Below are 12576 nucleotides of genomic sequence, written 5' to 3'. Positions count from 1 at the left end.
ATATGTATTTTCTTAATGATCACTAATATAATCCATGGAAAGATTGCAAAATTGAAGCATATTAAACATATACTTAATAAAAACATCAAAATTTATGCCAATATTTTCTGTAAGATAAGTAAATTAGCCAATTTTGTTTAAATGAAAGATTGCAGAAATGAGTGAACCCGAGATTGAATTCAGAAAATGATTACTATTCTAGTCCTTAGTATGTCCTCCAGAATTTAAAGTTTACTGCTCTGACTGACCCTTCTTGGCACTGAGTGTACAAGTCCATGACAAATTTGCACATCTGTCCTGTTTAACTACTGGATGACCTCCTTAAATGCTCTGGTCTTTAATGGGGAGTGTTGCTCAGCTCGTCTCTACGGAATCCCCCACAGCTGCTCAAGAGCGTTAAGATCCAGTGAAATACATGTCCGCTGAATGATTTTCACATTGGGAGAATGAATATATTCATTGTCATGCTGAAAAAATGCTCAATAATGCAGGGAATGAGGGGAGGGGAGCATCGTCTGTTTCAGGTTTTTGTATTACATCACACAGCAGTGTATGAATTCATGCCAGCGTTGATAAAGCACAACTTCCTCCAAACCTCAGCTTTCATTGATCCCTAAATCTTTACTACCACTGAACGTCACTGTGGGTACCAAGCACATCTGACTGTGCTCCTCTTCTAGCAATACCAGAACATTTTGGATGTTTTTGGATCTGTAATGACTGACTTAGTCTTGAAACCAGAGTATGGATTCCCAGAAGTCTCTATTTTGTAAATATGGGCCTTGGAAGAGGTTAAATTAGTTTATTTTGCTTAGGCTACAGTAGGTATTTCTAGTGGTGACAACAAGCATGCATGTCACTTCTGCAGGCTGCTCATACTCTGTGAGATAATAAAGTGTCACTCTTTTCATAGCTACTGTCGGCTCCGTGACATGTTATTTCTCCTGCTCTTTTTCTAGCAAAAATTCACTCGTAACTAAATGAAAACTTAAAGTGAAGACCTGAGTATTTCAGGAGCCTTGTCAGAAGTCCATTGTTTTTGAATATCGGTGCTACATCTGCTATATTTTCTCACTTAAAACAATAATTTGGTATTTCTCTTGTTCCACTGTCCTCTTCTATGCTAAGAAATAAGTCGCCTGGTATTGACCCAACTGGTTCCACTGCTGCCAGCATGACATCTGTGTATGATTCAGTGGGCTATATAACGCTTTTAATTATGAAGAAATTACTTGTTTTTAAAAAATTGGGTTCAAAATACTTACCTGTTGATCAAAAATAGCCTTAAATCTATACACTTTTTTTTTTTTTTTTACTTTCAGGAGGGTGTAACTCATTTTTGCAACACAAAATTTTATTGCACAACTTGCGCAGCATCATAGAACGTCTATGAACAGAGTCACACCCTCTTTTAGGGGAAAACAAACCGCCATACAGTATTGGATCGAGGAAGTGGACTAACCTTACTACATGCCAAAGAGTTGTTGTGGGGTTGGGTGCACCAATAATGTTTGTAAAACCTCAAATTTGAAATTCATGGCTACCTGCTATCATCATCCATATTTTGCGGTTATGGAAATATTATGAATTACGTTTGATGCTAATCGAAAGCTACGCCAAGCTAGTTGTATGGCTGGACAGAAACGTTCTCTCAGTACTCTAAATATAAAGACATAATATATTACATTTAAAGAGGTTTACTTTCAAAAACAAAGTAAAATCATTCACTGGCGTAACGCTACCTGGTGACTCGATGAGGTATTGTTATAGTTGTGGTGTGGACTTCCCGATTCTCACAGAATTAGAATAATTAATAAAACTGTAGTTTTCATTACAGTTATCTTCCTTGCTTTGAACAGGCTTTAATTCAGCAATGATGTATTAAATTCATCCAAAGTAAAGACATTTATAACATTACAAGATTTCATTTCAAATGGGGTTCTTTTGAACTCTATCAAAGAATCCAGAAATTAAACGTATCGCAATGGTTTTCCACATTGAGAATCACAAGAAAACCTATAGCGACTTATAAGTGTGTGTGTGTGGGGGGGGGGGGGGGGGGGCATGATGTGTGAGTCACAGAGAAAGAACCAAAAGAGGAAGAAAAACTGAGAGGAGTAAAAAAGAGAAAAGACAGTGTGCATGAAAAGGGAAAGCAAGAGGTGGATGTGTGTCTCTGTGTTGGCAGAGTCAGATAAATGAGAACAGAGGAATCAGTAGAAGCTGTGTAAAATCGCTCTTTCTCTCTCCTTCTCAGATGTTGCTACAAAATGCCTTTTATACTGACAACCCTGACACACAGTAACACTCTGCCCAGCACACACACACACACACACACACACACACATACACTTGCAGTGTTTTATCAAACACACAGTGCTCTGAATGGAGGAAGCCCACACACACTCGTTAACTCTTATCTCTGCTGCCCGTCGGCCAAACAGAGCCCTGTTATCACTGTTACCCCATCTACCCATGTAAATGCCCTTGACCCATAGTTACTCCAGGTTATGCACGGTAGCCCACAACAACACAGGGTTAGCCACGGTGACATGCTGTCATATAAGACATAAATGAGGTTACATAATGCAGGATTGTAGAGTCTTTGATCTGCCGTCTGGAAAACGTGGAAATTATTTTTTTATATATATCTTTATGACACAGAGGCAACTAATGACTCATAGCAGCCAGTCTCTTATGGTGGAAACAGTCCAGATATGACAACAAAAGCCCATCAGTTTCATTCATTCTGCATTGAGTGACTTCATAAATACATGTGTTGAGTGTTCAGACAAAGGCAGTCTTATGTTTCTTACTATCAGAAAGTCTGGTTCACATTGCAGCTTAAAGCGAAGTCAGACTGACATTACAATTGCTACAAACTCGCTTTTGAGCATGATGTTTCAGGGCTGCTAAATCAGTATTTGAAAGAAGTGCTTCTTGCACCATTTTCATGGCCAATAAAACGGCAAGATAACAGTTAAACAAGAAAACAAGAAAGAGTTTTCAAAAGAAATGAAAGTTTGTTGTTTTATTGATTCATTCAGACACAAAAGTATCACTGTTGAATCATTCTGATGAATCTTTCGCTGAAGCATTATGAAACATTGATTTACAGTTTGTGATGCAGCTGCAGTCAGATCTAGTACTGCTTCATCTTTCAACAAATGTTTTGTGCAATCTCAATGACAGCGTGCCTCAATTACAAAACAAAAAGCTCGGAACAATCCTCTGACATGATTTGCGATTTCATTCAAAATAAACTATCCAATTGTTCCTTACACGTGTTGACTCTGTTCTGAAAGCAAACACACATATATACTATATCCGCGGTAGACAAGATAGCGACAGTGATTGGAATTTCTCTTTGCTTTTGACGTGCCATGACACTCTCATTAATCAAGTGTTAGCGGCTGAACACCATTGGGCAGGGCCTATGGTGAGAAGATGACTAATCGTAGATGTCTTGCTCTGGTTTTAATGCTGCAAAGACCTCTTATATGCCAAAAGATCAAGGCAAATTTGATTTCTCATGTCATGAACTCTTTAAACATACTTTTACTCCAACTAGTCGGATAAAAACCAATGCACCCCAAATCTGACTACATGAAGCCAGCCAATCACTTTCAGGTTCTTGCTGTTTTTGTGTGTAGCTTACATCAGATGGTCCATGAACAGTTTGAGCAGCAGTACTTTGAAGGGTTTGTGGACTCACCAGGGCGGGTTGCAGTCTCCTCTTCTCCTGGCCGCTGCTGCTGCCGTTTGTGCCGGTTCTTCTGGTGGCCCAGACGAGTTCCTGTTCCAACAAAACCACCTCACATTCCTCTTGGAGTCTCCTCCACTTCCTCTCTGTGCTCTGCTCGCCATCCCAGTGCACACACACCTAACACATGGAGAGAGAGAGAGAGAGAGAGAGAGAGGGTTAGTAGGTTGCGGATGTATGTACAGACACAGGTGCATGTGCACACACGCACACACAGCATATGTGTTCACGATTAACTTGATTGATGCAGCTAATTACTAGATGATTCAAAGGTGATAAATCTAATAAATTAGAAACAAATGTCAACACAGCAACGGCATACTTAACCACTTGCACAAAAACGTCTGCTTAGAAGCTCACAGTCAACATGAAATGGAAATGAAATGGATTAAACGCAAACATATGTGTTGCAAATGTCTACACCGTGAAAGTACATTCTTAGACCACACACACACACACCAGATCACACAGTCCTGTCCATATCGAGATACATATTTTCCTGTGTAAGCCTGAACTCAATGATGTCACTTGTATTTGTCACCCAGAGTGTCATCACAGCATCACAAGTGCTTCATCTGACTGATGACTGAGCCAGAAGAAATTAAAACCCACTCACCGGCTGCAATGAGCCATCCAGCTCTACTGCAGCATGACGATGTGGCTAAATCTGTGACAGATCTGAATCACAAAGTCACCCAACAGAAACTCACTATGAATACAGCACTGAGATCTAGCTCACTCGCAGTGATTTAGAATTCATGGTCACTGAGAAAACATCAGCAGGGAAGGTTAAATAAAGAGGTGGAAGACTTCTGGTCCATGTGGCAGGAGAACAAGATGAATACGGCAGGGCTGGTAATAAAGCCTTAAGCCCCGTTCACACCAAGAACGATAACTATAAAGATAATGATAAAGATACAGTTCTGAAAATCGTTCTCAATATTAAAGAATAGCAGAGTCCACACCACATCTGTAACAATAAAGGCACAGAGAAACAATATCATTGGAATCACTTTGAGAACATTTTTCTCCAGCTGATGACCGATTCAAACATTGACAGCCAATCATCCTGCTGTAACGAGATCGAGACGTTAAAGCGGCAGACGCACGTGTGCTAAGAATAAGCTAAGATATTGTTAGCTGGTGTGGACACTTTTATTGTTATTGTGGTTGGTGTGAACGGGGCTTTAGACATGGTTTGTTCCAAAATAGAATTTTTGAGAACTGAAGGTCCATTCAGATGATTTGATTTGAATAAGCATTTCTAAATATTATTACTAACTACATTTAAACGTTTGATTTGAACATCTGAAATGTAAATATAGAGTGCATTTCTGGGCATTTAAAAAAAGTTTGATTCAAATGTTTGAATGCTCAATTTGAATGTTCACATTTAGAGTGTATGATACTTTTTTTTGGCTAGCATAAAATGTTTTAACATTAATAAAAAAAAAAAAAAGTTTAAATGTTTGATTTAGTATTTTGTAAATTTGTGGGGCATTAGTGACCTGGTTGCTCAAACGGTAAAGGAAATCCAAGGTCAGTTTCTATTTCCAAGTAACAGCTTTTGGCATTTAGCCTGAAAGTTACTTTGGGTAAAAGTGTCTGCCAAACAAATGCTAATATGAATTTTAGGACATTTTAGGTGCATTCAGAAGTTTGATTTAGATGTTTTAATGTTTGATCAAGCATTTTGTAGACATTATAACTGTATTTAAAAGTTGCAAATGTTTTAATGTAAACTAATCACATTGTGGACCCTGTACGTGTATTTGAAGGAAGGACTCAAATGTTTAATCCATAATTTGAGAATTAAATTTGAGAATTAAATACAACAAAAATGCATCATACATGCATTTAAAAGTCCATTCAAATGTCCTATTCTGTTTTTTGTTTTTTTTAATTGCATCTCCATTTCTGAACTGTTTGATCAGGCCATTTTTGGCATTATAACCAAATTTAAGTTTTATTTTAACATTTAAAAAATTATAGGCCTATTCAACTAACATTTTGCCAGTACAAGTGCATCTGAACACTTGACTCAATCTATTAAATGTCGGACATCTGTATAGCCTGAAAGCAATGTAAGTTACTTTGGGTAAAAGTGTCTGCCAAATACATGCATGTTAATTTGAATATTCAGCATTTTTTTGCCATTCTAGGTACGTTTGAAAATTCATTTTGAATGCTTGAATGTTCGATTGAGAGCATTTGTGCATTGTAGATTCATTCGAATATTAAATTCAACATTTTGTGCTCTATAGGCATAATCAGAAATGGTTATGGAGAGACAAATAGAGTCACGCAGTTCCTCTCCTTTGCTCTATAATAGCAAACTTCACACTTAAAGCATACAGACATGTGGTTGTGTGTGTGTATATACAGTATTGTTCAAAATAATAGCAGTACAATGTGACTAACCAGAATAATCAAGGTTTTTCGTATGTTTTTTTATTGCTACGTGGCAAACAAGTTACCAGTTAGGTTCAGTAGATTCTCAGAAAACAAATGAGACCCAGCATTCATGATATGCACGCTCTTAAGGCTGTGCAATTGGGCAATTAGTTGAATTAGTTGAAAGGGGTGTGTTCAAAAAAATAGCAGTGTGGCATTCAATCACTGAGGTCATCAATTTTGTGAAGAAACAGGTGTGAATCAGGTGGCCCCTATTTAAGGATGAAGCCAACACTTGTTGAACATGCATTTGAAAGCTGAGGAAAATGGGTCGTTCAAGACATTGTTCAGAAGAACAGCGTACTTTGATTAAAAAGTTGATTAGAGAGGGGAAAACCTATAAAGAGGTGCAAAAAATGATAGGCTGTTCAGCTAAAATGATCTCCAATGCCTTAAAATGGAGAGCAAAACCAGAGAGACGTGGAAGAAAACGGAAGACAACCATCAAAATGGATAGAAGAATAACCAGAATGGCAAAGGCTCAGCCAATGATCACCTCCAGGATGATCAAAGACAGTCTGGAGTTACCTGTAAGTACTGTGACAGTTAGAAGACGTCTGTGTGAAGCTAATCTATTTTCAAGAATCCCCCGCAAAGTCCCTCTGTTAAAAAAAAGGCATGTGCAGAAGAGGTTACAATTTGCCAAAGAACACATCAACTGGCCTAAAGAGAAATGGAGGAACATTTTGTGGACTGATGAGAGTAAAATTGTTCTTTTTGGGTCCAAGGGCCACAGGCAGTTTGTGAGACGACCCCCAAACTCTGAATTCAAGCCACAGTACACAGTGAAGACAGTGAAGCATGGAGGTGCAAGCATCATGATATGGGCATGTTTCTCCTACTATGGTGTTGGGCCTATTTATCACATACCAGGGATCATGGATCAGTTTGCATATGTTAAAATACTTGAAGAGGTCATGTTGCCCTATGCTGAAGAGGACATGCCCTTGAAATGGTTGTTTCAACAAGACGATGACTCAAAACACACTAGTAAACGGGCAAAGTCTTGGTTCCAAACCAACAAAATTAATGTTATGGAGTGGCCAGCCCAATCTCCAGACCTTAATCCAATTGAGAACCTGTGGGGTGATTATAAAAATGCTGTTTCTGAAGCAAAACCAAGAAATGTGAATGAATTGTGGAATGTTGTTAAAGAATCATAGAGTGGAATAACAGCTGAGAGGTGCCACAAGTTGGTTGACTCCATGCCACACAGATGTCAAGCAGTTTTAAAAAACTGTGGTCATACAACTAAATATTAGTTTAGTGATTCACAGGATTGCTAAATCCCAGAAAAAAAAAATGTTTGTACAAAATAGTTTTGAGTTTGTACAGTCAAAGGTAGACACTGCTATTTTTTTGAACACACCCCTTTCAACTAATTGCCCAATTGCACAGCCTTAAGAGCGTGCATATCATGAATGCTGGGTCTTGTTTGTTTTCTGACAATCTACTGAACCTACTGGTAACTTGTTTGCCACGTAGCAATAAAAAATATACTAAAAACCTTGATTATTCTGGTTAGTCACATTGTACTGCTATTATTTTGAACAATACTGTATGTGTGTCAGACAGATGACACCTCACACCCTACAGAAGAATTAAAAAAGACCCAAAATATAATGCATTGCAGAGACACATGTTGTCATTGGTCAAGATCCTTTGAGCATGAGATGGAGAGAGAAAAAGGTTTTTTTTCTGAGTTGCTATGCTACCAACACATCTTTTCTTCCTCCTGTCTTTCAACCTCACCTTTCCCCTTAATCTTCTCAGTGTCTCTTTCACAAACTCTGTCTCTCTCTCTCTCCTGGTGTAAGGATGCGTGTCGGACACTGAGGTGATATACGTGCACTCCTGCCATTATCTGTGAGATGTGTGTGCCTGACCAAGAGTGTGTGTAAGAAGGGGGGAGTGTGAAGGGAAAACTATTACTACTAATTATTCATTTAGAGGAGATCATTAGTCATAGGAACCAGTCCTACTGCCTTTTGAAACCACACACATATGCATTCACGCAGAGATCATCTGTCCTGCGTAAGTGAGTCTACCATCACGTCAGCTTGACATTTTTCACAGCGGCTGTTTTTTCTTCCGCCTGAGTGTAATTACAATGATGTATGTGTGCCGTCTTAGAGTGTGTGTGTGTTTCAGACGGTGTTTACAAGTGTGAGTGAGCTAACAAGAAGCTCTTTCCTGCTATTATTACACACGTGTTGGATGTGTGTGTGTGTGCCGATCTGTTCGGCCATGAAGCGTTGAGTCGTCGGCAAGCTGTAACAGGTCAGAGAAGCGTTTCACACACACAGTCACATGGCTGCACACACACATGCATACAAACTCACAGGCGCACCTGCAAATCAACTCAAGCATTGCATACTCACACTCCTGCAGTATCTCTTATTGACAGACTGCAGGAGAGAAACATTTACACATACTCTCTCTCTCAGTAAACACTTCCCTGAGGCTTGTGGGAGGGAAACATTCATCGGCATCAGATTTCAGCCTGGACCACATCCAGCACTCCGGCAGAAATATGCTTATAGCATCAGCATTTATACACACACACAACCTGACACTGCCTTCCTGACTGAGAAACCATGCACTCTTATTTTTTACTGGTGGTTTTTCATGAGATGTACGTGTAAATATATTCTGCTAACTGTAATAATCTGTTCTGATCATTTCTGCAACACAAGCGAGGAGTGAATGAGAAGGGTCTGGTTGTGTTCCTGATGAAACCGACACTGTGTGTGTGAAAGGCGAGAGAGAAAAAGAGTCTGGGGAATAAAAGCATGCTGCCAACATAGTAGCATGAGACTATCATGTGACTTTGTGCGAGTGTGTCCGTGTCTGTTGTACATACTGTCTTTAGCACCGAGTGCAAACACACACACACACATTCACAAACTGTGATCCACAGAGGCGCCTCACTGATCAATAATTTACTGAGCGGAGAGAGAGAGAGAGAGAGAGAGAGAGAGAGAGAGAGGTGGGCGGGTGAGAGAAAGAGAGAGAAGACAGAGAGAGCAAGAGAAAAAAAAAAAGAGACAAATGAAGACAGTGAAAATGTACGTTTATAAAGTCGACTCACATCAGAGCTACATGAAACACAACATGTGACAAGCATTTCTTCTCAAATAACTGCAACATTCACCTATCTGTCATTAAAATGAACACATTTAAAAGTAGTTTTCTGTGTTAATTACAATAATTAAGCACCGATAAACACAATCTGTTATTGTTTTAATATGACAAATTTTAAATGATATTAGATTCGATTAGATTCAAATTTATTGTCATTATGCGGAGTACAAGCATATAATTTTTTATATGAACTGAAAAGCAATTAACAGTGAACAGTGATGTGGAGCAAACCATTAACACAAGGTTATGGATCTTATAATACAGCATATTTCTAAATAAAATGCATTTTTAGTGTATAAGAAGGAAGACCTAATACTGACACACATCCGTTTTTTTCTCAGCTGTTTACATTCACTTAAGACATTAGTGACTGTGTTTACTAGAACGCTGCCAAAACGGGTATTTGAACATAACTTTGTGTGTGTGTGAAAGAGGAATTAATTGGGTGTTCACGCAGTGTCTCTCTCTCTGCGTGTGCCCCTCGGGTGTGTGCGGCAGCGGCTGAGCACACACAAAACAGCACACATGTTAAAATTGCCTAATTGTGTAAACGGGCAAGACATGAGCAAAATGATAAACTTTAATAATTCTATGATGATTAAACATAACAGTTAATCTGCCGAATCGTGCAGTCTGATCCAAACGGATCACGGATCATCTACGATCCATTGCACCCCTATAAAATATTAGTACAATCTGAAGTAACTGTTTTCTTTTTTAATAGGTTTTAAAATGAAATATATTTCTGTGATGGCAAAGCTGAATTTACCACTTAATAACTCCAGACTGCAGTGTCACATGATCATTCAGAAATCATTCTAATATGATAATTTGCTGCTCAAGAAACATTTCTTATTATTTTATCTTATTTTATGTTGAAAAAACGTTTTGCAGCTTAATTTTATGGAGACTGTGACACTTTTTTGTGCAGTATTCTATGATGAATATGAAGTTTAAAAGAACAGCATTTATTTAATATAGAAGTCTTTTAACATTATATATATAAAATGTTTATGTTTATCAGTTTTTGTCATAATGCAGTGCCAAAGTAGCAAAATGACATGCATTACAATTTGAACCTGACGGAGACAGACTCAATAAATTCAATAAAGGTGGATGTGAGCACAAGAGTGTGTGCGGTTAGGTGTGGTGGAGGACTGCATCGTACATGTGTGTGTGTGTGTGTGTGTGTCATGAAGGAGTGACCCAAACACACTGCTGTGATTTAATGCCACCAAACATCATAATGATATGATAAGCTAGAGTGCATGACAAGAGAGAAAGACAAAAGAGGACACCATGTCCTTTAACTGCCTCATATTAGCAAAGCAGCAGCAGGCCTTCATTATTTCACAGTGAGAGTGAGAGTTGGACACCTTGTGCAGCTGTTGGCCAGCTCTCCAGTCCCGTGACTCTGATTCTGTCATGCATGATATACCACAGTTTAAACAAACTCGCTCTCCTCTGTCTGCCAAACACACACACACACACACACTCTCTCTCTCTCTCTCACCTTCACACTCTCTCCTCCGCACATATAAAGACACACAAACATTCACACAGATAGTGTGAGAGTCAAAGAGATGAGCACGGTTACACAAACATCCGAAACAACCACACACCCTGCCACCGAACTCCCCAGGGCTGTTAAATCAAAAGACAGAGAGTATTTCAAGGAGTTCTGCAGGACTAATATGAGATTCTCTTTCAAACACACACACACACACACACACACACACACACAGAGACACATCAATGCAAGTAATGCATCATCAGACATTTTTCAAAACACTTAAAAATCATACAGAATGAGTTTTTTTGAGAAAGTAAAAATGCACAAAGTTTCCTGTGAGGGTTAGGTATAAGGTTGGTGAAGGGCGATAGAATATACAGTTTGTACAGTATAAAAACCATTACACCTATGGGATGTCCCCACTTTTCACAAAAACAAATGTGTGTGTGTGTGTGTGTGTCTCAGTAGGGCTTAAATCTACAATCACACAGCCTGAGCTGGACTTCTTACTTATTTCAGGAGATAAGCTACAGCACACACACACACACACACACACACACACAAAATCTGTCTGGTCTGCAGAATCACACATTGCTTCCCTGGCAAAGCTTCAAACCATCTGCCAGAGGTCAAAGGTCAAATGAAAAGAAAGATGAATATAAAGCACATCAACACACACATTTTGCAGACTAACTGATTGAGAGGGTCACATAAACATGTAAACAAGAATTTGCAACTTACATCAAAAAGGTATTAGAGAGAGAAAGAGAGAGAGAGACATTGAAAAAAATGTATTAATTCTCTCTACATGAGCTGATGAAATTCAACCCTTGTCTCTGACACTGCAGAAGCATATTTCTGTGTCTGTGTGTGTGTGTGTGTGAGTGTAGACCGGCCAACACACGTGCAGAGAACTGGAATCCGGTCCTCAGTGCCAGCACATGCACGGACGGGGAGGAGTGCTTAAATAGAGCACAGTGCAAACACACACAACCACAGAAAATGACAAGACAGAGACGAGGCCAAGCAGAGACATCTGGCTTTAGTTAATGCAGTGCAGAACAGAATTAGAGTGCTATCAGAGCGAGTCGATAAAACACACGCAGCTGAAATTAATAAATGTCTGCATCAGACGAATGATATCACTGCAACATGCACACTTGTGCGATCCAAACAGAAACACTGTCTGCACAAATAAACCCTCCATCAAATATGTGTTTGACACTTCTTTAGAGGGTTAGACTGTAATAAAGATGGTTAACAAGAGTTCAAGAAGCTACACTGTGAATATAGTCATGGCTAAAGATATGGTGTGCAGCATTGCAATATTACAACAATCATATTTTAAGATTCTTTACTTAACTTCATAAGGGACAATATCATTTGACATGACTGATTGAAACTAAATACATTTGGTTACATTAAAACAATCATGGTAATTCAAAACTATTCTACATTTTGGCGAATTGGTGGCTAATACGTATGAACTTGTATGATATCATTTCCTAAGATCTGCTTACGCCCAAGAGACAGTTTTGTTTTAGGTGCTCTCTTACTTTTTTTCTAAAAATAGATGTCAGTTCATGCGAAATTGTTCTAAGGGTCAGAAGTATTTTAATTTGAATATGTGTTGTGTGTGAATGAATGCAATTATATTTATGTACATTTCACAAAATGTTTTAATTGTGTCATCAGGAATTTC

General features: G+C 38.7%; 1 protein-coding gene across 1 annotated transcript in view; it reads right to left on the bottom strand.

Moving 5' to 3' along the window:
- The window catches only part of jmjd1ca (jumonji domain containing 1Ca), a 63928-nt gene that overhangs the window by 47550 nt on the left and 3802 nt on the right, over positions 1 to 12576 (bottom strand). The window contains exon 2 of the mRNA XM_026285505.1: positions 3716 to 3883. Within this exon, the coding sequence (XP_026141290.1) occupies positions 3716 to 3883 (168 nt within the window). The remainder of the gene's footprint in view (positions 1 to 3715; positions 3884 to 12576) is intronic.

This window comes from Carassius auratus, chromosome 17 (genome assembly GCF_003368295.1).
Source record: "Carassius auratus strain Wakin chromosome 17, ASM336829v1, whole genome shotgun sequence".
Classification (NCBI taxonomy): Eukaryota; Metazoa; Chordata; class Actinopteri; order Cypriniformes; family Cyprinidae; genus Carassius; species Carassius auratus.
Note: the sequence above shows the minus strand (reverse complement) of the source record. Positions and strands in the feature narration are given on the sequence as shown.